This window comes from Pseudophryne corroboree, chromosome 1 (assembly GCF_028390025.1).
Source record: "Pseudophryne corroboree isolate aPseCor3 chromosome 1, aPseCor3.hap2, whole genome shotgun sequence".
Taxonomy (NCBI): Eukaryota; Metazoa; Chordata; class Amphibia; order Anura; family Myobatrachidae; genus Pseudophryne; species Pseudophryne corroboree.
Genome location: NC_086444.1, coordinates 361,198,159 through 361,224,128, shown reverse-complemented (window position 1 = coordinate 361,224,128; position 25,970 = coordinate 361,198,159). Strand labels below are relative to the sequence as shown.

Here is a 25,970-nt window from a genome sequence, read left to right as displayed (position 1 = left end):
TTGGGAATGCCTGGGTTAATGGATAAGAAAGGTGTTCTAGCACAGGTGATGGCAAGCATAAATTAAGAGGGAAGTCCAGGTGCAGAGCATTCTGTCCCTCCTGGTGAGGGTTATGTTAGGAGGTATGCATCATCTATCACAGCTGACCATTATTAATTGTCCCATGATAGCACTCTAACCCAGAGGTTCCCAAACATGGTCCTCAAGGCACCTCAAGGGTCCTGGTTTTAAATGTATCCATGCTTGGCCACAGGTGACTTAATTAGCACCTTAGTCAGTTTGATTTAACCATCTGTGCTGAGCCATGGATATACCTAAAACCTGGACTGTTGGGGTGCCTTGAGGACCACGTTTGGGAACCTCTGCTCGAAACTGATCAGTACAGGCCTGTATGAGCTATGTGCTTGTTAGTAGTGGTGATAAACTACATTGTGCCAATAATTAAACTGCCAATCATTGGTAAAACCTTTACAGACGCTTTGAATCTATATTTTTAGATTCAGGTTAATCGAAAACAAAAGATATTGCTAGATTCTGGGCTGAATCCTAAGTGCTTACTAAAATGAACTGTTCAAAATAACAATCCCACAATACTTACCTGTTTATCCATTTATGCCTCACTGTTTCTTGTAGTATAGTTATATTTAACCCCTTTCATACATGCATCAAAATCCCGGGTTTATGCACGTGAAAGCGCATTAACCCGGGATTTTGGTATATCTGAATGCAAATGACCCGGGTCATGGAGCTCAGAGACTGGCATTTGCTGGAGTACTAGACCTGGCAATTTCCCGGGTCTGATGTCTGAAAGGGGTGTAATAATACAATTTATTGTCATCGCCAAAAACACAAGGAATTTGACAATACAATTTCTTTGTACAAGGTACACTAAACTGCAGTCACAGTGGTACAAACATATTTAGGAAGAAAAATTAAATCATCATTTAAAGACACAAACTTTGGGGTCAGTCTATTTCAGTGCGGATTGAATAGTGCCGGGAAGAAGCTCCCAGTGCTATTCAATTCAGCGCGCTGTTTTGTCGGAGATGGCTGGTTCTTGCGGACTAAACAAGGTGTTTAGTCATGAGAACCGGCATTCTCCGACTTAAGTGACAGACGCGATGCTGTTTCCACAGCACTAAGGGCAGAAAACAGCATTGCGGCAGAACTTTTGTCAGATTTCTGCTTGCACTCCCGGAAGGGGTGCATGAAGAAATCCTCTCGTTAGGCATCACATCACGCTGAATTAAATAACTCTGGGAGCTCCCTCCCGGCGCTATTCAATCTATGCTAAATTGAATTGACCCCTAAGTTAGTACATTCTCACCATTTAGTGCATGCACAGCAGATGGAAAGAAACTATCATACAATCGCCTGGTACTGTATGTGCCATCATTACCCTAATCCTCCTTTAAGACGGTAAATTTATTAAAACCTATGCAAAGGATGACTCGAGTCGATAAAATGTTCCTCGCTCTTTTTAAAACTCCTATTTCCGTCTGGACCAGGCGCTCTTAACACACCCCGCTCACTAGCAGTGCAATTTCCATATCAGACAATGATACCATAGGACAAAACACTCTCAACTGAGCTTCTGTAAAAATTAACAAGAGTGGCTTTTACTCACACCTGCAGCCCTCAAACGTCGCAAAAAGAAGAGGCGTTAATGGACTTTTCTCTGACGTCCTAGTGGATGCTGGGAACTCCGTAAGGACCATGGGGAATAGCGGCTCCGCAGGAGACTGGGCACAAAAAGAAAGCTTTAGGACTACCTGGTGTGCACTGGCTCCTCCCCCCATGACCCTCCTCCAAGCCTCAGTTAGATTTTTGTGCCCGACCGAGCAGGGTGCAATCTAGGGGGCTCTCCTGAGCTTCTTAGATAAAAGTTAGTTTTAGGTTTTTTATTTTCAGTGAGACCTGCTGGCAACAGGCTCACTGCATCGAGGGACTAAGGGGAGAAGAAGCGAACCTGCCTGCTTGCAGCCAGCTTGGGCTTCTTAGGCTACTGGACACCATTAGCTCCAGAGGGATCGAACACAGGCCCAGCCTCGGAGTCCGGTCCCAGAGACGCGCCGCCGGCCCCCTTACAGAGCCAGAAGCAAGAAGAGGTCCGGAAAATCGGCGGCAGAAGACATCAGTCTTCATCAAGGTAGCGCACAGCACTGCAGCTGTGCGCCATTGCTCCTCATGCACACCTCACACTGCGGTCACTGATGGGTGCAGGGCGCTGGGGGGGGGCGCCCTGAGCAGCAATATTAACACCTTGGCTGGCAAAAATACATCACATATAACCCCCAGGGCTATATGGATGTACATTAACCCCTGCCAGAATCCATAAAAATGCGGGAGAAAAGTCAGCGAAAAAGGGGCGGAGCTATCTCCTCAGCACACTGGCGCCATTTTTCCCTCACAGCTCCGTTGGAGGGAAGCTCCCTGGCTCTCCCCTGCAGTTAATACACTACAGAAAGGGTTAAAAAGAGAGGGGGGGCACAATTTAGGCGCAGTATACATATATATATGCAGCTATAAGGGAAAACACTTTTTATAGGTGCTATCCCTGTGATATATAGCGCCCTGGTGTGTGCTGGCATACTCTCCCTCTGTCTCCCCAAAGGGCTTTGTGGGGTCCTGTCCTCTATCAGAGCATTCCCTGTGTGTGTGCTGTGTGTCGGTACGGCTGTGTCGACAGGTATGTGGAGGATAATGAGGTGGAGGCGGAGCGAATGCCTGTAAATATGTTGTCACCCCCTGCGGGGTCGACACCGGTGTGGTTGAACTCCTTACATAAAAGGTCGACGACACAGAACAGCCGGCTACTCAGCTTGTGCCTGTTCCAGCGTCTCAAATGTCATGGGGGGCTCTAAAATCGCCCGCTACCTCAGATAACAGACACAGATGTCGACACGGATACTGACTCCAGTGTCGACGTCGATGAGACTGGTGTACCCTCCAAATAGGTCCACCCGTTACAGGATTGAGGCAATGAAAAATGTATTACACATTTATGATTATACCCCAGGTACCACATAAAAGGGTATTGTGTTTGGTGAGAGAAAACTATTAGTAGTTTTTCCTGCATCTGAGAAATTAAATGAGGTGTGTGAGGAAGAGTGGTCTTCCCCCGGTAAGAAATTGATAATTTCTAAAACGGTTATTGGCAGCGTACCCTTTCCCGCCAGATGATAGGTCACGCGGGAAAACACCCCATAGGGTAGATACAGCGCTTACACGCTTATCAGAAAAGGTGGCACTACCGTCTCCGGATATGGCCGCCCTGAAGGGACCTGCTGATTGAAAGCAGGAGGTTACCCTATAAGATATAGTCACACACCAGGGCATTATATTGCGACCAGCCGTTGCTTCGGCATGGATGTGCAGTGCTCCCGCTGCGTGGTCAGATTCCCTGTCGGAAAATAACTATGGATAGGGACAATATTTTGCTGAAAATAGAGCATATAAAAGACGTGGTCTTATACATTCGTGATGCACAGAGGGATATTTGCCGGCTGGCATCAAAAATAAGCGCTAGGTCCATTGCCGCCAGACGGGGGTTATGGACTTGGCAATGGTCAGGCGATGCCGACTCGAATCGGCACATGGAAGTTGCCCTATAAGGGGGTAAAACTGTTTGGGGATGGTTTTTCAGACCTCGTTTCCACAGCTACTGTTGGGAAATCGATTTTTTTGCCACAGGCTACCCCACAACAAAAGAAAGCACCGTATCATCAAGTACAGTCCTTTCGGCCCCAGAAAAGCAAGAGGGCTAGAGGCTCATCCTTTCTGCCGAGAGGCAAAGGTAGAGGAAAAAGCTGCAACACACAGCTAGTTCCCAAGAGCAGAAATCCTCCCTGCGTCCGGTAGGTCCACAGCATGGTGCGGGGGCTGCTCAGGCGGACCCGGGTACGGTGGGGGCCCGTCTCAGAAATTTCAGCGGACAGTGGGCTCTCTCATATGGATCCCTGGGTCCTTCAAGTAGTATCTCAGGGGTACAGGCTGGAGTTCGAGACGTTCTTCCCCCCCGCCGTTTTCCTAAAATCTGCTTTACCGGCACCTCCCTCTGCCAGGGAGACGGTGTTGGTGGATATTCAACACTATAATCACAACAAGTGATTGTCAAGGTGCCCCTCCTTCAGCAAGGAAGGGGTTACTATTCCACAGTGGTTGTGGTACCGAAACGTTTCGGTGAGATCCATCTTGAAATTAAAATACTTGAACTTTTATATCAGAAGATTCAAGTTCAAGATGGAATCGCTCAGGGCGGATATTACGAGCCTGGACGAGTGGGATTACAGGGTCTCCCTGGACATCAAGGATGCGTACCTGCATGTCCCCATTTACCCTCCTCACCAGGAGTACCTCAGATATGTGGTACAGGACTGTCACTATCAGTTCCAGACGCGGCCGGTGGAGTTTACCTAGGTAATGGCAGAAGTGATGATACTCCTTCGCAAGAAGGAAGTTTTTATTATCCCGTACTTGGACGATCTCCTGATAAAGGCGAGGTCCAAAGAACAGTTGGTAGTGGGGGTAGCACTCTCTCGGGAAGTGCTACAACAGCACGACTGGATTCTCAATATTCCAAAGTCACAGCTGGTCCCGACGACACGTCTTCTGTTCCTGGAAATGTTTCTGAACGCAGACCAGAAAAGAGTGTTTCTTCCAGTGGAAAAAGCCGAGGAGTTGTCATCTCTAGTCAGAGACATCCTATAACCAGGACAGGTGTCGGTACATCAATGCACACGAGTCCTGGGAAAAATGGTAGCTTCGTACGAAGCATAATTCCATTCGAAAGACTCCACGCAAGGACGTTCCAGTGGGACCTGTGGGACTAATGGTCCGGGTCCCATCTACAGATACAACAGCGGATAACCCTGTCAGCAAGAAACAGGGTGTCGCTGCTGTGGTGGCTGCAGAGGGCTCATCTACTAGAGGGCCGCAGATTCGGAATACAGGACTGGGTCCTGGTGACCACGGATGCCAGCCTTCGGGGCTGGGGTGCAGTCACACAGGGAAGAAATTTCCAAGGAGATTTCGCTTCACATAAATATTCTGCAGCGAAGGGCCATTTACAATGCCCTAAGCCAAGCAAGGCCCCTGCTTCAGAACCAGCCGGTACTGATCCAATCAGACGACATCACGGCGGTCGCCCATGTAAACAGACAGGGCGGCACAAGAAGCAGGATGGCGATGGCAGAAGCCACAAGGATTCTCCGACGGGCGACCTACACCCAGGAGAATGGGGACTTCATTCAGAAGTTTTCCAAATGCGGGTAAACCGTTGGGAATGACCACGGGTGGACATGATGGCGTCCCGCCTCAACAAGAAGTTGAAAAGATATTGCGCCAGGTCAAGGGACCCTCAGGCGATCGCTGGGGACGCTCTAGTGACACCGTGGGTGTACCAGTCGGTTTATGTGTCTCCTCCTCTACCTCTCATACCCAAGGTACTGAGAATAATAAGAAGGCGAGGAGTGAAAACCATACTCGTGGTTCCGGATTGGCCATGAAGAGCTTGGTACCCGGAACTTCAAAAGATGCTGGCAGAGGACCCTTGACCTCTGCCGCTTAGACAAGACCTGCTGCAGCAGGGACCCTGTCTGTTCCAAGACTTACCGCGGCTGCGTTTGACGGCATGGCGGTAGAACACCGGATCCTAAAGGAAAAGGGTATTCCGAAGGAAGTCATCCCTACCCTGATCATAGCCAGGAAGGATGTCACCGCAAGACATTATCGCCGCGTTTGGCGAAAATTTATTGCTTGGTGGGAGGCCATGAAGGCCCTGACGGAGGAATTTCAACTATGTCGATTCCTGCAAGCAGGGGTGACGTTTGGGCCTCAAATTGGGGTCCATCAAGGTCCAGATTTCGGCTCTGTCGATTTTCTTCCAGAAAGAACTGGCTTCACTGCCTGAAGTTCAGACTTTGGTTAAAGGAGTACTACATATTCAGCCTCCTTTTGTGCCTCCTGTGGCACTTTTTGGATCTCAACGTGGTGTTGGATTTCCTAAAGTCGCATTGGTTGAGCCACTTAAAACCATGGAGCTAAAGTATCTCGCGTGGAAAGTGGTCATGCTGTTGGCCTTGGCCAGGCGTGTGTCAGAATTGGCGGCTTTGTCATGTAAAAGCCTTATCTGATTTTCTATATGGATAGGGCAGAGTTGAGGACTCGTCCTCAGTTTCTCCCAAAGGTGGTCTCAGGTTTTCACTTGAACCAACCTATTGTGGTGCCTGCGGCTACTAGGGACTTGGAGGATTCCAAGTTGCTGGACATAGTCAGGGCCCTGAAATTTTATTTTTCCAGGACGGCTGGAGTCAGGAAAACGGACTCGCTGTTTATCCTGATGGCACCCAACAAGCTGGGTGCTCCTGCTTCTAAGCAGTCTATTGCGCGCTGGATTTGTAGCACTATTCAGCTGGCGCATTCTGCGGTAGGATGACCGCAGCCTAAATCAATAAAAGCCCATTCCACAAGGAAGGTGGGCTCATCTTGGGCGGCTGCCCGAGGGGTCTCGGCTTTACAACTTTGCCGAGCAGCTACTTGGTCAGGGGCAAACAAGTTTGCAAAATTCTATGAATTTGATACCCTGGCTGAGGAGGACCTGGAGTTCTCTCATTCGGTGCTGCAGAGTCATCCGCACTCTCCCGCCCGTTTGGGAGCTTTGGTATAATCCCCATGGTCCTTACGGAGTTCCCAGCATCCACTAGGACGTCAGAGAAAATAAGATTTTACTTACCGATAATTCTATTTCTCGTAGTCCGTAGTGGATGCTGGGCGCCCATCCCAAGTGCGGATTGTCTGCAATACTTGTACATAGTTATTGTTAACTAATCGGGTTCTTGTTGTGAGCCATCTATTCAGAGGCTCCTCTGTTATCATGCTGTTAACTGGGTTTCATATCACAAGTTGTACGGTGTGATTGGTGTGGCTGGTATGAGTCTTACCCGGGATTCAAAATCCTTCCTTATTGTGTACGCTCGTCCGGGCACAGTATCCTAACTGAGGCTTGGAGGAGGGTCATAGGGGGAGGAGCCAGTGCACACCAGGTAGTCCTAAAGCTTTCTTTTTGTGCCCAGTCTCCTGCGGAGCCGCTATTCCCCATGGTCCTTACGGAGTTCCCAGCATCCACTACGGACTACGAGAAATAGAATTATCGGTAAGTAAATTCTTATTTTTTGGTTATTGCCATTGTATTTACAACCCAAGTCAGGTTTGAAGAGACCAGAATACCTAAAAATATAAAACAATCTACAACTCACCATCTAGGCCATTTGTAGGCCCTGATAGTTTGGCCACCTATGTCTAAAATCAGCCACCAGTTCTTTAGTTTTTCCTACATTCAGTAATAAGTGATTTGCTTCAATCCAAGGGCCTAATTCAGACCTGGTCGCGGCAGCGATCACAGGCTGAAGCCCAGTGAGGTGTGCACACGCGCAGCAGCGGCACATCTCACTAGTGCGATCGCCTCTGCCTGATTGACAAGCAGAGTCAGTCGCAGGGCAGGAGGCGGCGTTGGGGGGGGCGTGGTCCGGACAACGCAGGCACGTCCGGACTGTTTGCGGGGCAGGCCACGGCTGCTGCGTGACGTCACACGCAGCTGCTGTGACCTAAAACATGGTGGGTAGCCGCCTGCCTTCGGGGGGAAGGGGGGGAAGGGTCTGGCAGTGGGGCAGACTCCCGCATGTTAGAGATTTTGATCGTAGATTTGCGTTTTTTGGCACATCTACGATCAGCTCTGAATTAGGCCACAAGCCAACAGTTTCATAATTTCAGTTCTGTAGTTTATTCCATTGTCATCACTCATTAACCCGACGACTGCAATATAATCAGCAAATGTAATGACCTTAATTGAGTCAGATATTAGCTACAATATGCAATTATTCATTTTATGTAATATCACCTTTCAAAAACAGATATCAAACATATCAAAGTTAAATACATGTTAATAACATCAAAATATTTTTATCTTTATGAGAGTATCTTAATACTCATATTTGGCATATATTAACGTTTGTGAGGAGCTGTTATAGAAGCACTTCATTGTGTTTAATATGTGGCATACAAATATGTTTACTCACTGTATCTTAAGTCTTTAGAAGCTAATTCAGTGCTGTAAAATGTGCCCTACAGTAATCCTCTAACAGGAATGGAATGCTGGCATTCTTCAACAGATTTTAATCTGATTGCAGAAAGTCTACAAATTGCAAAATGCTCAGTATTGCTAACTGAATTGTGTGGGGCCTACATTTCCTTCCTATGTTGCATTAAATTAAATTCTTCGCAATCGAACATAATAGTTTGTTACATTTATTCCAAACCTTTAACTTGAATTTTGTTGTTGAAAATAAACCTGCCAGAAATGCTCAGTCAGTCTGACAGCATCATAAGGGATGCATGAACTATTTATTATTGGAGTCACAACCAAGAAAACATATGTACCAAAATGAATAAGGGGGGGATGTGGCAGTCTGGACTCCAGTGATGCTCCTGTGACTTGTATGTATGTATGTATGTATGTATGTATGTATGTATGTATGTATGTGTGTATATACATACATACATACATGTGCCCAACCGCACGTCACTGATACATACGTATGTATGGTACCGTGCTAAAGTTTTAGGCAGGTGTGGAAAAGATGCCGCAAAGTAAGAGTGCTCTCAAAAACAGAAGTGTTAGTAGTTTATTTTGATCAATTAATAAAATGCAAAGTGAATGAAGAGAAATCTAAATCAAATCAATATTTAGTGTGACCACACTTTGCCTTCAAAACAGCATCAATTCTTCTAGGTAGACTTGCACACCGTTTTTGAAGGAACTCTGCAGGGAGCTTGTTCCAAACATCTATGAGAACTAACCACAGATCTTCTGTGAATGCAGAAATCCTTCTGTCTTTTCATGTAATCCCAGGCAGACTCTGCGCACTATGGGTGGTGTAATGGTTAGCATTCATGCTTCACAGCACTGACATCATGGGTTCAAATCCCACCATGACCTTAACTGTGTATATTCTCCCTGTACTTGTGTGGGTTTCCTCCGGGTACTCCAGTTTCCCCCCACAATCCAAATAACTACTTGTAGGTTAATTGGATTATAACAAAAATGAACCCTAGTGTGTAAGTGTGTGGCCAAATATTCTCTGTAAAGTGCTGCGGACTATGTGTGTGCTATATTAATAACGGATTATAAATAAATAATAAATAAATAATGATGTTGAGATCAGTGCTCTGTGGGGGCCATATTGTCACTTCCAGGACTCCTTGTTCTTCTTTATGCCGAAGATGGTTCGTAATAGTCTGTATGGGGTCGTTGTCCTGCTGCAGAATAAATTTGGAGTTAATAAGATGCTTCCCTGATGTTACTGCATGATGGAAAAGTACCTGTCTGTATTTCTCAGGATTGAGGGCACCATTAATCCTGGCCAAATCCCCAACTCTTTTTGCTGCCATACCTTGTTTCCATGCCGAAGGTACAGTATGTCTTTTTGGCCGCAATTCTTCCATGAAGACCACTTCTGCCCAGACTTCTCCAAACTGTGGATGGGTGTACCTTGGTCCCATTGCTTTCTGCAAGTTCTGATATGATGGCACTGCCAGACACCTTCCGATTTCAAAGGGAAGTAGGCATGAAGTGTCTTTCATCTGATGCACTAAGTTTACTTGGCTGACAACTGCCTCTACTTTCCTCAGTGTTGCCTGTTTCTTTGTGCTTCAATGATGAGAAATACAGGGAGGTACTTAGCCATCATGCAATACCATCAGCAAGACTTCTGATTGGCTCCAAAGTTATTCTGCAGCAGGACAACAACCCCAAATATACAGCCAATGTCATTAAGAAATATCTTCAGTTTAAAGAAGAACAAGGAGTCCTGGAAGTGATGATATGACCCCACAGAGCCCTGATCTCAACATCATCGGGTCTGTCTGGGATTACATGAAGAGACAGAAGGATCTGAGCAAGCCTGCATCCACAGAAGGTCTGTGGTTAGTTCTCCAAGATGCTTGGATCAACCTACCTGCCTAGTTCCTTTAAAACTGTGTGCAAGTGTACGTAGAATTGATGCTGATTTGAAGGCATTGACACTTCCATTTTTAAAAGCATTCTTACTTAGCAGCATTTTTTCAACACCTGCTTAAGATTTTCTGCAAAAAAGACAGAGTTGCATTGGACCTTTAAGCTCACTTACGCCAGGCATTTCCCGCTATGTGGAGACATGCATGAGGACACATCTGTGTGTGTATATAATTATATATATATATATATATATATATATATATATATATATATATATATATATATATATATATATATATATATATATATATATGCACACACACACACACACACACACACACACGTGTCCTCATGTATGTGTGTGTATATATTATATATGTATACTTAATCACAAATGCCGGCACTCCTTTGCTGAAAAACATTACTTGCCCTGGTGCCCTCCCGAGTCTGTTGAGCCCCAATCTATCCAAGGTTTTGAAGGGTGGCACTCACGGGTCTTGATATGGAAGAATGACTGACTGACAGAGTCGGTTCTGTTAGTTGAGAACCGACTCTGTCAGTCATTCATTCTTCCATATCAAGACCCATGAGTGCCACCCTTCAAAACCTTGGAGATATATATATATATATATATATATATATATATATAATATATATTAAAATACACAGTATATATCTAATATTACAGTATAATGTAATTTTCTGCGTTCTCTGTGGGTCTTTGAATAGCATGAATTTAAAGATGAGCGACTCATTTGTTCTCTACAGGTACAGAAGTTACTGTGTATGTGCCCCGTTGATTTCCATGGAGTGTTCCAGCTGGACGAGAGGCGTAGAGATGCACTTATTGCTTTGGGTATATTCCTGGTTGAATCTGATCTTCAGGTATCTATCTGTAAATGTGCGTTATTTGTTTGACTTGCTTGTCTTTTTGCCACACCCACAAGATGTAATATTTACAAAATTAGTTATTTCATTTTTGAATGACACCTTTCTGAAAAAATAGGTATGTTTCCCCTGTTAGTGAAAACTGACCATGGGAGCATGCTATTTGCAGCTCGGATGTACTCTGTGGCCACTTTATTATATACACCTGCTTGTTAATGCAAATATCTAATCAGTCACGCATGTGGCAGCAGCTCAGCACATGAACTCTTGGTCAAGAGCATCAGCACCAGAATGGGGAAGAAATGTGTCGATAATGAATGGCTTACTGTAGCTGTTATATTGCCTTGAGCATTACATTATATCGAACAGTATCAATTTGGAAACAACAGTTAAATGCAGACGGCAGTGTGTGTTATGTATACCTTAACAATAGACGGAAAAGCTCTAGGGAGGTAAATAATTAATTCTTCTTGGTATAGAGCAATTTATAGTATACAGTACATAATCCATATTTATGCACTGCAGTGAAGGACAGCTTGCTTTGGGGAGGTAATAATGTAAGTTTCTCCTATACACAGTCTCTATCATTTTCACAATTTATATTTAATCATTAGCTCTGGGGAAGAATAATATACTTAATCCTCTGATACAAGGAGCATCAACAGAGGGAAAACTAAAAGGTATATTTTGAGCTGTATAGTGAATACCCATGGGCCCTACACACTTAAAGATTTCACTGAACGATATGAACGTTCTCGTTCATTAATGAACAAGAACTCGTTAATATCGTTCAATGTGTAGGCACCAAAAATGAACGATGCGCTGCCACGCGCTCGCCAGGGTCGCTTATGCATGCAAGCCAATATTGACACACTCGTCCATATTAGCATGCACTGCTATGGAGCCGGGTGACGGTCACCTCCTCCCGCGCCGCCGCGTCGCCCACGGAATATTTCAAGAAGAGACCGCAATTTCAGCTACATTCAAAACAACTTCCTTGTAATTGTTATAAACAATATATAGTCAACACAGCAGCGTCTTGCAGTATATAAATTCTAATAATAGATGTTCTTTATTCTTCTTTTCTATTTGTCATTATTTTTGCTACCCGTAACATATTCTTTTAAATATTTCACCTTTTTATCAGGCTTTCCAATGTTTTTAAACATTTGAAGGTATACCAGTAAAGGTTCATGTACTTTAAATTGAATTAGTTAATTTGTGAATTTGGTTCCCTTAATGCACCACATTTGGTACCAGTGGCAGATTTAACCTATGGACTGCAGCCCCCCCATGTAAAATCCGCCAGCTGCAGTCCGTGACTGCACTGGCTACACTGACTGGCAGTGACTTCTTTTTGGAAGTGCTACCTGCCAGTCCCCCGCAGGGCAGGCAGTCCTGTTGGGAGGTGTTATTTTCCTCTGGGACTGCCAGACCAGGCTACGATTAGCAGGGGTCTGGGACTCCAGGTCGACAACAAAAAGGTCGACACACCTTAGGTCGACGCCAATTGGTCAACACACCTTAGGTCGACATGGACAAAAGGTCGACAGGAACAAGGTCGACATGGAAAAAGGTCGACATGAGTTTTTTATGTTTTTTTGGTGTCGTTTTCTTCGTAGAGTGACCGGGAACCCCAATTAGTGCGCCGCGTCCCCTCGCATGGCTCGCTTCGCTCGCCATGCTTCGGGCATGGTGCCTTCGCCCTGCTCCGCTCCGCTCGGCACAGATTACCATTCCAATCGTAGTCCACGTGGATCGTTAAGTATGAAAAGGTTCCAAAGAAGAAAAAAATTGTGAAAAACTCATGTCGACCTTTTTCAATGTCGACCTTGTTCCTGTCAACCTTTTGTCCATGTCGACCTAAGGTGTGTCAACCAATTGGCGTCGACCTAAGGTGTGTCGACCTTTTTGTTGTCGACCTGGAGTCCGGATACCGATTAGCAGAGAGCATGCTTCCAGTAGGATGCCACTCCCTGCTTTTTGGGAAGCCCTATCCAGTTTCTATGGTTTTCATGCCAGATCTTTTTAACAGGCGCCGGGTTCTGGCTGGCCAGGGGGTGGCTTTCTCCTCTCTGTGCACAGCATGGGTAGCAGCAGACACCCTCCTACCAGAAGGTAGGAGTCACCACTGTTTGGGTTTCTTCTTTTTGTTGTGTTTGTATGGTACATAACTCAGAGTTAATTGTAGTACCTAATCTTATATGTAAGATAATTTTATTTTTACTAAGTTATAAGCACACTTTGATAAGTGGGAATTATACCAAATATAACAAGTTAAAAAATAACTGTAGTAGGATTAAATTCTTGTGTGTGTGTGTGTGTGTGTATGGGAGTTTCTTGCACTGCAGTGTCTGGATTTTACAGAACATAGTGCCATTTCTGTGGATGGAAATGCATTGTTAAAGTGAGACATCAGAGGTGAATAGCCATTGTGATTTAAGCAGACAGGAAGGCAACAGTAGATAACCATGTGTTCCAAAATTGGTATGCACAATAGAATCTGTGAATGTACAACACATTGAACCTTGCAGTGGATAGGTTACAGAGCAGAAGGTTCAGCACTGCGTTCCACTTTGTCAGCTGAGAACAGGAAACTTGAGGCATAGGCAACTGTCAATTTTTGTTCCGCCATGTAAATCGCAGGTCACAGTTTGGTACGAACAACATAAATCCATGTATCCATCCTGCCTTTTGTCAGCAGTTCATGCTGGTGGTGGTGCTATAGTGGTTTAGGGATTGCTTTCTTGACACATTTTAGTACCCCTTACTAGCAATAGAGCATTGTTTAAATGCCACATCCCTCCTGAGTATTGGGGCTGACCATGTGCATCTCTTTAAAGGCACAGACTACTAATTTTGTAATGGCTACTGGCTACTTCCAGCAAGATCAAGACACCACATCACAAAATACACACAATCTCAAGCTTCTTAGCATATGAACATGAATGTGAATCTCTCAGGAATGTATCTAGCACCGATATGCAACAAAGAATTAGAATGTTCTGAGGCAAAAGTAGGTCCTACCCAGTACTACCCGGTGTGTATGTCCGTCAAAAGCTTTGACCGTTTAATTTTGAATGGTAAGATTCATACAGGTTTTTCAGGTATTAACTATTCGCTTCCTCCAGCTTCTGGCTTTCTCAGACTTTCTCTCTTCTAGAAGCTGAGCCCAGCACTGATGGCAGCAAACTGAATGTTTTTAATTTAATGGCATACCGTAACCTATTGGCGTCACTTGTAATATTCAATATTACTGTGGTGCTGGTGCTTTTCAGCACTGACTAGCATTTGTAATGATCTGTAATAGCCCTGTGTTCATGTGATACATGTGAATTGTATACGTGTGATAATAAGCGTTTTTCCATAACAGCAACAAGTGCGTGTTGAGAGCTATAGTGGTTTATGTAATAAGCCGTAAGATTCCAGCTTGTCTGGCTGTATTTGTAAAGGGGCAATCGTTGAAAAGGCAAAATCAACCTGGCTTTGCATTTTCAGTGTTTGCCGCTTTAAAAATATGCCAAGAGTCTCCAGAGTTTTGCCCTGACCACATTTTGCAGGCTACTACATAAATCCTATAATGTTCTACAAATGAGATTATAAGAATCCAAGGATGCTGGCAACTATCGCAATGTCACAGTCTGCTATGTATTCCTTCCTTTGCCAACTGGATGAAATTACAGGATGAACTTAAAACCAGTTGTATTCTAGCAGACAGAAAACGCAAAAGTTAATTCCTAGTTTTAATTTGCAGCATCTCTGTAACTGAGCACAGGTGTCATTAAATACAGAAATGCAAATAGAAGGAAAATAATAATTCATTGTAAAAAATGATTGGTTTATCTATATTTCAGCACAAAGAAAACATTGTACCTTACCTTCTGAAGCTTCTGAGAGGTCTGCCCAAGGTGCAGTGGATAGAGGAGAGCACAGCTCGTAAAGGCAAAGGTTGGTTTATCCCCAAATGTATGTTCTTTCTCGTATGCATGATTATATGTCTATTAACAAAGACATCTTGTTATGTACATTTTTTCATTCTTTTTTTCAAATAAAAATAGCCATTTGCCTTTCTTTAAATACATTATATAGTGCAGTCACTTGTAAATATCTGTCCATAAATTTATTGTGGTAACTAAGAATACAATAGAATCTGTTCTAGTTCTAACTAATACATTCTTCTGTCACATTCTGTGCTGTTTGAACAGAAAAGTTCAAAGCTGGGTACACACTGTCCCGCCAAGCCTCATGATGGGTTGATACATTGGGGGGTATCCAGTTGGAGCCGATCATTATCGCGATCTCCTATTACAGCCCGTTTTCATCGGCTGACAATGGACGCACGATAAGTGTCGACATCAGGGGGAGGAGCCTGCTGCATCGAGCTTAATAGGATAGCCGCCAGCAATTCAATGGCTGCGGGTAATTGGATGCCACCCAACATGTTGTGTGATCCACTATATGAGGGCATATGTAATAGGGTGTGAGTTCGCCGGAGGTGTGGTTGCCGGCCGATCTCAAAAATAAGAATTTACTTACCGATAATTCTATTTCTCGTAGTCCGTAGTGGATGCTGGGGACTCCGTCAGGACCATGGGGAATAGCGGCTCCGCAGGAGACAGGGCACAAAAGTAAAAGCTTTAGGATCAGGTGGTGTGCACTGGCTCCTCCCCCTATGACCCTCCTCCAAGCCTCAGTTAGGATACTGTGCCCGGACGAGCGTACACAATAAGGAAGGATTTTGAATCCCGGGTAAGACTCATACCAGCCACACCAATCACACTGTACAACCTGTGATCTGAACCCAGTTAACAGCATGATAACAGCGGAGCCTCTGAAAAGATGGCTCACAACAATAATAACCCGATTTTTGTAACAATAACTATGTACAAGTATTGCAGACAATCCGCACTTGGGATGGGCGCCCAGCATCCACTACGGACTACGAGAAATAGAATTATCGGTAAGTAAATTCTTATTTTCTCTGACGTCCTAAGTGGATGCTGGGGACTCCGTCAGGACCATGGGGATAATACCAAAGCTCCCAAACGGGCGGGAGAGTGCGGATGACTCTGCAGCACCGAGTGAGAGAACTCCAGGTCCTCCTCAGCCAGGGTGTGCCCCTGACCAAGTAGCAGCTCGGCAAAGTTGTAAAGCCGAGACCCCTCGGGCAGCCGCCCAAGATGAGCCCACCTTCCTTGTGGAATGGGCATTTACATATTTTGGCTGTGGCAGGCCTGCCACAGAATGTGCAAGCTGAATTGTACTACACTTCCAACTAGCAATCATCTGCTTAGAAGCAAGAGCACCCCGTTTGTTGGGTGCATACAGGATAACAGCAAGTCAGTTTTCCCGACTCCAGCCGTCCTGGAAACATATATTTTCAGGGCCCTGACAACATCTAGCAACTTGGAGTCCTCCAAGTCCCTAGTATCCGCAGGTACCACAATAAGCTGGTTCAGGTGAGACGCTGACACCACCTTAGGGAGAAACTGGGGACGAGTCCGCAGCTCTGCCCTGTCCGAATGGACAATCAGATATGGGCTTTTGTGAGACAAAGCCGCCAATTCTGACACTCGCCTGGCCGAGGCCAGGGCCAACAGCATGGTCACTTTCCATGTGAGATATTTCAAATCCACAGATTTGAGCGGTTTAAACCAATGTGATTTGAGGAATCCCAGAACTACGTTGAGATCCCACAGTGCCACTGGAGGCACAAAAGGGGGTTGTATATGCAGTACTCCCTTGACAAACTTCTGGACTTCAGGAACTGAAGCCAATTCTTTCTGGAAGAAAATCGACAGGGCCGAAATTTGAACATTAATGGACCCCAATTTGAGGCACATAGACACTCCTGTTTGCAGGAAATGTAGGAATCGACCGAGTTGAAATTCCTCCGTGGGGGCCTTCCTGGCCTCACACCATGCAACATATTTTCGCCAAATGCGGTGATAATGTTGTGTGGTCACCTCCTTCCTGGCTCTGACCAGGGTAGGGATGACCTCTTCCGGAATGCCTTTTTCCCTTAGGATCCGGCGTTCAACCGCCATGCCGTCAAACGCAGCCGCGGTAAGTCTTGGAACAGACATGATCCTTGCTGAAGCAAGTCCCTTCTTAGTATCTCTTGAAGTTCCGGGTACCAAGTCCTTCTTGGCCAATCCGGAGCCACGAGTATAGTTCTTACTCCTTTCCTTCTTATAATTCTCAGTACCATTGGGTATGAGAGGCAGAGGAGGGAACACATACACCGACTGGTACACCCACGGTGTTACCAGAGCGTCCCAGCTATTGCCTGAGGGTCTCTTGACCTGGCGCAATACCTGTCCCGTTTTTTGTTCAGACGGGACGCCATCATGTCCACCTTTGGTCTTTCCCAACGGTTCACAATCATGTGGAAGACTTCCAGATGAAGTCTCCACTCTCCCGGGTGGAGGTCGTGCCTGCTGAGGAAGTCTGCTTCCCAGTTGTCCACTCCCGGAATGAACACCGCTAACAGTGTTATCACATGATTTCTCTATCGTCCTAAGTGGATGCTGGGGTTCCTGAAAGGACCATGGGGAATAGCGGCTCCGCAGGAGACAGGGCACAAAAAAGTAAAGCTTTTACCAGATCAGGTGGTGTGCACTGGCTCCTCCCCCTATGACCCTCCTCCAGACTCCTGTTAGATTTTGTGCCCGAACGAGAAGGGTGCAATCTAGGTGGCTCTCCTAAAGAGCTGCTTAGAGAAAGTTTAGCTTAGGTTTTTTACTTTACAGTGAGTCCTGCTGGCAACAGGATCACTGCAACGAGGGACTTAGGGGAGAAGTAGTGAACTCACCTGCGTGCAGAGTGGATTTGCTGCTTGGCTACTGGACACTAGCTCCAGAGGGACGATCACAGGTACAGCCTGGATGGTCACCGGAGCCGCGCCGCCGGCCCCCTTGCAGACGCTGAAGAGAGAAGAGGTCCAAAATCGGCGGCTGAAGACTCCTGAGTCTTCATAAAGGTAGCGCACAGCACTGCAGCTGTGCGCCATTTTCCTCTCAGCACACTTCACACAACAGTCACTGAGGGTGCAGAGCGCTGGGGGGGGCGCTCTGAGAGGCAAATAAAAACCTTATTAGAGGCAAAAAATACCTCACATATAGCCCACAGAGGCTATATGGAGATATTTAACCCCTGCCTAACTTCAAAAATAGCGGGAGACGAGCCCGCCGTAAAAGGGGCGGGGCCTATCTCCTCAGCACACAGCGCCATTTTCTCTCACAGAAAAGCTGGAGAGAAGGCTCCCAGGCTCTCCCCTGCACTGCACTACAGAAACAGGGTTAAAACAGAGAGGGGGGGCACTGATTTTGGCGATATTGTATATATATAAAAGATGCTATAAGGGAGAAACACTTATATAAGGTTGTCCCTATATAATTATAGCGTTTTTGGTGTGTGCTGGCAGACTCTCCCTCTGTCTCCCCAAAGGGCTAGTGGGTCCTGTCCTCTGTCAGAGCATTCCCGGTGTGTGTGCTGTGTGTCGGCACGTGTGTGTCGACATGTATGAGGACGATGTTGGTGAGGAGGCGGAGAAATTGCCTGTAATGGTGATGTCACTCTCTAGGGAGTCGACACCGGAATGGATGGCTTATTTAGAGAATTACGTGAGAATGTCAACACGCTGCAAGGTCGGTTGACGACATGAGACGGCCGACAATCTATTAGGACCGGTCCAGGCGTCTCAGAAACACCGTCAGGGGTTTTAAAAACGCCCATTTACCTCAGTCGGTCGACACAGACACAGACACGGACACTGAATACAGTGTCGACGGTGAATAAACAAACGTATTTCTCATTAGGGCCACACGTTAAGGGCAATGAAGGAGGTGTTACGTGTTTCTGATACTACAAGTACCACAAGAAAGGGTATTATGTGGGAGTGGAAAAAACTACCTGTAGTTTTTCCTGAATCAGATAAAATAAAATGAAGTGTGTGATGATGCGTAGGGTTACCCCGATAGCAAATATTGGCGTTATACCCTTTCCCGCCAGAAATTAGGGTACGTTGGGAAACACCCCTTAGGGTGATAAGGCGCTCACACGCTTATCAAGTGGCGTTACCGTCTCCAGATACGGCCGCCCTCAAGGAGCCAGCTGATAGGAAGCTGGAAAAATATCCTAAAAAGTATATACACACATACGGTGGTTATACTGCGACCAGCGATCGCCATCAGCCTGGAGATGCAGTGCTGGGTTGGCTTGGTCGGATTCCCTGACTGAAAATATTTTATTCATGTAGAGCATTTAATAGGATGCATTCTATATATATGTATGTGAGATGCACAGAGGGATATTTGCTCTCTGGCATCAAGATAAGTGCGTTGTCCATATCTCCCAGAAGATGTCAGGGACACGACAGTGGTCAGGTGATACAGATCCCATACGGCAGATGGAAGTATTGCTGTATAAAGGGAAGGAGTTATTTGGGGGTCGGTCCATCGGACCTGGGGACCACAGCAACAGCTGGGAAATCCAACCTTTTTTACCCCAAGTTACATCTCAGCTAAAAAAGACACCGTCTTTTCAGCCTCAATCTTTCCTTTCCCATGAGGGCATGCAGGCAAAAGGCCAGTCATATCTGCCCAGACATAGAGGTAAGGGAAGTAGACTGCAGCAGGCAGCCCTTTCCCAGGAAAAGAAGCCCTCCACCGCGTCTGCCAAGTCCTCAGCATGACGCTGGGGCCGTGCAAGCGGACTCAAGGTGGGGGGGTAGTCTCAAGAGTCTCAGGGCGCAGTGGGATCACTCGCAAGTTGACCCCTAGATCGTACGAGTATTATCCCAGGGGTAAAGATTGGAGAGTCGAGACATCTTCTCCTCGCAGGTTCCTGAAGTCTGCTTTACCAACGGCTCCCTCCGACAGGGAGGCAGCATTGGAAACAATTCACAAGCTGTATATCCAGCAGGTGATAATCAAAGTACCCCTCCTACGACAAGGAAAAGGGTATTATTTTTCCACACTATATTGTGGTACTGAAGCCAGACGGCTTGGTGACACATAGTCTAAATCTAAAATGTTTTGAACACTTACATAAAAGGTTCAAATCGAGATAAAGTCACTCAGAGCAGTGATAGCGAACCGGAAAAAAGGGGACTATATGGTGTCCCTGGACATCAAGGATTACCTCCATGTCCAAATTTTGTCCTTCTCATCAAGGGTACCTCTGGTTCGTGGTACAGAACTGTCAATATCAGTTTCAGACGATGCCGTTTGAATTATCCACGGCACCCCGGGCCTTTTTACCAAGGTAATGGCCGAAAAGATGTTTCTTCAAAGAAAAAAGGCATCTAAATTATCCCTTACTTGCACGACCTAAAAAGGGCAAGTTCCAGAGAACAGTTGGAGGTCGGAAGAGCACTATCTAAAGTAGTTCTTCGACGGCACGACTGGATTCTAAATATTCCAAGAATCGCAGCTGTTTTCCGACGTCTGCTGTTCCTAGGGATGATTCTGGACACGGTTCAGAAAAAGGTTTTTCTTCCCGAGGAAAAAGCCAAGGAGTTATCCGACCTGTCAGGAACCTCCTAAAACCAGGAAAGGTGTCTGTACATCAATGCACAAGAGTCCTGGGAAAAATGGTGGCTTTTTACGAAGCAATTCCATTCGGCAGATTCCATGCAAGAATTTTCCAAAGGGATCTGTTGGACAAATGGTCAGGGTCGCATCCTCAGATGCACCTGCGAATAACCCTGTCGCCAAGGACAAGGGTATATCTTCTGTGGTGGTTGCAAAAGGCTCATCTATTGGAGGGCCGCAGATTCGGCATACAGGATTTGATCCTGGTGACCTCGGACGCCAGCCTGAGAGGTTGGGGAGCAGTCACACAAGGAAGAAACTTCCAGGGGGTATGGACGAACCTGGAAAAGTCTCTTCACATAAACATTCTGGTACTAAGAGCAATCTAAAATGCTCTAAGCCAGGCGGAACCACTCCTGCAAGGAAAACCGGTGTTGATTCAGTCGGACAACATCACGGCGGTCGCCCATGTAAACAGACAGGGCGGCACAAGAAGCAGGAGTGCAATGGCAGAAGCTGCCAAGATTCTTCGCTGGGCGGAGAATCACGTAATAGCACTGTCAGCAGTGTTCTTCCCGGGCGTGGACAACTGGGAAGCAGACTTCCTCAGCAGACACGATATTCACCCGGGAGAGGGGGGTCTTCATCCAGAAGTCTTCCACATGCTAATAAACTGTTGGGAAAGACCAATGGTAGACATGATGGCGTCTCGCCTCAACAAGAAACTGGACAAGTATTGCGCCAGGTCAAGAGATCCACAGGCAATAGCTGTGGACGCACTGGTAACACCTTGGGTGTACAAATCAGTATATGTGTTTCCTCCTCTGCCTCTCATACCAAAGGTATTGAAGATTATACGGTGAGGAGGAGTAAGAACAATACTAGTGGCTCCGGATTGGCCAAGAAGGACTTGGTACCTGGAACTTCAAGAGTTGGACACGGACGACCCGTGCCCTCTACTTCTGAGAAGGGACCTGCTACAACAGGGTCCCTGTCTCTTTCAAGACTTACCGCGGCTGCGTTTGACGGCATGGCGGTTGAACGCCAGATCCTAAAAGGGAAAGGCATTCCAGAAGAAGTCATTCCTACCTTGATTAAGGCAAGGAAGGAAGTCACCGCGAAACATTATCACCGCATTTGGCGAAAATATGTCGCGTGGTGCGAGGATCGGAGTGTTCCGACGGAGGAATTTCAACTGGGTCGTTTCCTACATTTCCTACAATCAGGATTGTCTATGGGTCTCAAATTGAGATCTATTAAGGTTCAAATTTCGGCCCTGTCAATATTCTTCCAAAAAGAATTGGCCTCCGTTCCTGAGGTACAGACTTTTGTTAAAGGAGTACTGCATATACAGCCTCCTGTGGTGCCTCCGGTGGCACCGTGGGATCTAAATGTAGTTTTAGATTTCCTCAAATCCCATTGGTTTGAACCATTGAAAAAGGTGGATTTTAAATATCTCACATGGAAAGTGACTATGTTACTGGCCCTGGCTTCCGCCAGGAGAGTATCTAAATTGGCGGCTTTATCTTATAAAAGCCCTTATCTAATCTTCCATTCGGATAGGGCAGAACTGAGGACTCGTCCGCATTTTCTCCCTAAGGTGGTATCAGCGTTTCACCTGAACCAACCTATTGTGGTGCCTGCGGCCACTGGCGACTTGGAGGACTCCAAGTTGTTGGACGTTGTCAGAGCCTTAAAAATATACATTTCAAGGACGGCTGAAGTCAGAAAATCTGACTCGCTGTTGATACTATATGCACCCAACAAGTTGGGTGCCCCTGCTTCTAAGCAGACGATTGCTCGTTGGATTTGTAACACAATTCAACTTGCTCATTCTGTGGCAGGCCTGCCACAGCCTAAATCTGTTAAGGCCCATTCCACAAGGAAGGTGGGCTCATCTTGGGCGGCTGCCCGAGGGGTCTCGGCATTACAATTCTGTCGAGCAGCTACGTGGTCGGGGGAAAACACGTTTGTAAAATTCTACAAATTTGATACCCTGGCAAAAGAGGACTTGGAATTCTCTCATTCGGTGCTGCAGAGTCATCCGCACTCTCCCGCCCGTTTGGGAGCTTTGGTATAATCCCCATGGTCCTTTCAGGAACCCCAGCATCCACTTAGGACGATAGAGAAAATAAGAATTTACTTACCGATAATTCTATTTCTCGGAGTCCGTAGTGGATGCTGGGCGCCCATCCCAAGTGCGGATTATCTGCAATACTGTACATAGTTATTGTTAACAAATTCGGGTTATATTGTTAAGGAGCCATCTTTAAGAGGCTCTTTCTGTTATCATACTGTTAACTGGGTTTAGATCACAAGTTGTACGGTGTGATTGGTGTGGCTGGTATGAGTCTTACCCGGGATTCAAATTGCCTCCCTTATTGTGTACGCTCGTCCGGGCACAGTACCTAACTGGAGTCTGGAGGAGGGTCATAGGGGGAGGAGCCAGTGCACACCACCTGATCTGGTAAAAGCTTTACTTTTTTGTGCCCTGTCTCCTGCGGAGCCGCTATTCCCCATGGTCCTTTCAGGAACCCCAGCATCCACTACGGACTCCGAGAAATAGAATTATCGGTAAGTAAATTCTTATTTTTTCGCCCAGCGAAGAATCCTTGCTGCCATTGCCCTCCTGCTTCTTGTGCCGCCCTGTCTGTTTACGTGGGCGACTGCCGTGATGTTGTCCGAGTGGATCAGCACCGTTGACTTTGAAGCAGAGGTCTTCCTAGGCTCAGAGCATTGTAAATTGCCCTTAGCTCCAGTATATTTATGTGGAGAGAAGTCTCCAGACTTGACCACACTCCTTGGAAATTTCTTCCCTGTGTGACTGCTCCCCAGCCTCTCAGGCTGGCATCCGTGGTCACCAGGACCCAGTCCTGAATGCCGAATCTGCTGCCCTCTAGTAGATGAGCACTCTGCAGCCACCACAGAAGAGACACCCTTGTCCTTGGAGACAGGATTATCCGCTGATGCATCTGAAGATGCGATCCGGACCATTCGTCCAGCAGATCCCACTGAAAAATTCTTTCGTGAAATCTGCCGAATGGAATCGCTTCGTAAGAAGCCACCATTTTTCCCAGGACTCTTGTGCATTGATGCACTGACACTTGGCCTGGTTCTAGGAGGTTCCTAACTAGCTCGGATAACTCCCAGGCTTTCTCCTCCGGGAGAAACACCTTTTTCTGGACTGTGTCCAGAATCATCCCTAGTAACAGCAGACGTGTCGTCGGAATCAGCTGCGATTTTGGAATATTTAGAATCCACCCGTGCTGTCGTAGAACTACTTGAGATAGTGCTACTCCGACCTCCAACTGTTCTCTGGACCTTGCCCTTATCAGGAGATCGTCCAAGAAAGGGATAATTAAGACGCCTTTTCTTTGAAGAAGAATCATCATTACGGCCATTACCTTGGTAAAGACCCGGGGTGCCGTGGACAATCCAACGGCAGCGTCTGAAACTGATAGTGACAGTTCTGTACCACGAACCTGAGGTACCCTTGGTGAGAAGGGCAATTTGGGACATGGAGGTAAGCATCCTTGATGTCCAAGGACACCATATAGTCCCCTTCTTCCTGGTTCGCTATCACTGCTCTGAGTGACTCCATCTTGATTTGAACCTTTGTATGTAAGTGTTCAAAGATTTCAGATTTAGAATAGATCTCACCGAGCCGTCTGGCTTCAGTACCACAAATAGTGTGGAATAATACCCCTTTCCTTGTTGTAGGAGGGGTACTTTGATTATCACCTGCTGGGAATACAGCTTGTGAATTGTTTCCAATAATGCCTCCCTGTCGGAGGGAGACGTTGGTAAAGCAGATTTCAGGAACCTGCGAGGGGGAGACGTCTCGAATTTCCAATCTGTACCCCTGGGATACTACTTGTAGGATCCAGGGGTCCACTTGCGAGTGAGCCCACTGCGCGCTGAAACTCTTGAGACGACCCCCCCCCCACCGCACCCGAGTCCGCTTGTACGGCCCCAGCGTCATGCTGAGGACTTGGCAGAAGCGGTGGAGGGCTTCTGTTCCTGGGAAGGGGCTGCCTGCTGCAGTCTTCTTCCGTTCCTCTACCCCTGGGCAGATATGACTGGCCTTTTGCCCGCTTGCCCTTATGGGGACGAAAGGACTGAGGCTGAAAAGACGGTGTCTTTTTCTGCTGAAATGTGACTTGGGGTAAAAAAGTGGATTTTCCAGCTGTTGCCGTGGCCACCAGGTCCGATGGACCGACCCCAAATAACTCCTCCCCTTTATACGGCAATACTTCCATGTGCCGTTTGGAATCTGCATCACCTGACCACTGTCGTGTCCATAAACATCTTCTGGCAGACATGGACATCGCACTTACTCTTGATGCCAGAGTGCAAATATCCCTCTGTGCATCTCGTATATATATAAATGCATCCTTTAAATGCTCTATAGTCAATAAAATACTGTCCCTGTCAAGGGTATCAATATTTTCAGTCAGGGAATCCGACCAAGCCACCCCAGCGCTGCACATCCAGGCTGAGGCGATCGCTGGTCGCAGTATAACACCAGTATGTGTGTATATACTTTTTAGGATATTTTCCAGCCTCCTATTAGTTGGCTCCTTGAGGGCGGCCGTGTCTGGAGACGGTAACGCCACTTGTTTTGATAAGCGTGTGAGCGTCTTTAATTTTCTATCGGGGAAAACCCACGCATCATCACACACTTCATTTAATTTATCTGATTCAGGAAAAACTACAGGCAGTTTTTTCACACCCCACATAATACCCTTTTTTGTGGTACTTGTAGTATCAGAAATATGTAACACCTCCTTCATTGCCCTTAACATGTGTGGCCCTAATGGAAAATACGTTTGTTTCTTCACCGTCGACACTGGAGTCAGTGTCCGTGTCTGTGTCTGTGTCGACCGACTGAGGTAATGGGCGTTTTAAAGCCCCTGACGGTGTTTGAGACGCCTGGACAGGTACTAATTGGTTTGCCGGCCGTCTCCTGTCGTCAACCGACCTTGCAGCTTGTTGACATTATCACGTAATTCCCTAAATAAGCCATCCATTCCGGTGTCGACTCCCTAGAGAGTGACATCACCATTACAGGCAATTGCTCCGCCTCCTCACCAACATCGTCCTCATACATGTCGACACACACGTACCGACACACAGCACACACACAGGGAATGCTCTGATAGAGGACAGGACCCCACTAGCCCTTTGGGGAGACAGAGGGAGAGTTTGCCAGCACACACCAAAACGCTATAATTTTACAGGGACAACCTTATATAAGTGTTTTCCCTTATAGCATCTTAATATGTAATAATATCGCCACAAAAATGCCCCCCCTCTCTGTTTTAACCCTGTTTCTGTAGTGCAGTGCAGGGGAGAGCCTGGGAGCCTTCCCACCAGCAGTTCTGTGAGGGAAAATGGCGCTGTGTGCTGAGGAGAATAGGCCCCGCCCCCTTTTCGGCGGGCTTCTTCTCCCGTTTTTCTGACAACCTGGCAGGGGTTAAATACATCCATATAGCCCCAGGGGCTATATGTGATGTATTTTTAGCCAGCATAGG

General features: G+C 46.4%; 1 protein-coding gene across 3 annotated transcripts in view; it reads left to right on the top strand.

Annotated features, from left to right (window-relative positions):
* PI4KA (phosphatidylinositol 4-kinase alpha) overlaps nucleotides 1-25,970 on the top strand; it is a 351,394-nt gene that overhangs the window by 5,506 nt on the left and 319,918 nt on the right. For all 3 annotated transcript variants that reach the window (XM_063964791.1, XM_063964790.1, XM_063964792.1), the window contains exons 2-3: nucleotides 10,781-10,897; nucleotides 14,755-14,848. In XM_063964791.1, the coding sequence (XP_063820861.1) occupies nucleotides 10,781-10,897; nucleotides 14,755-14,848 (211 nt within the window). The remainder of the gene's footprint in view (nucleotides 1-10,780; nucleotides 10,898-14,754; nucleotides 14,849-25,970) is intronic.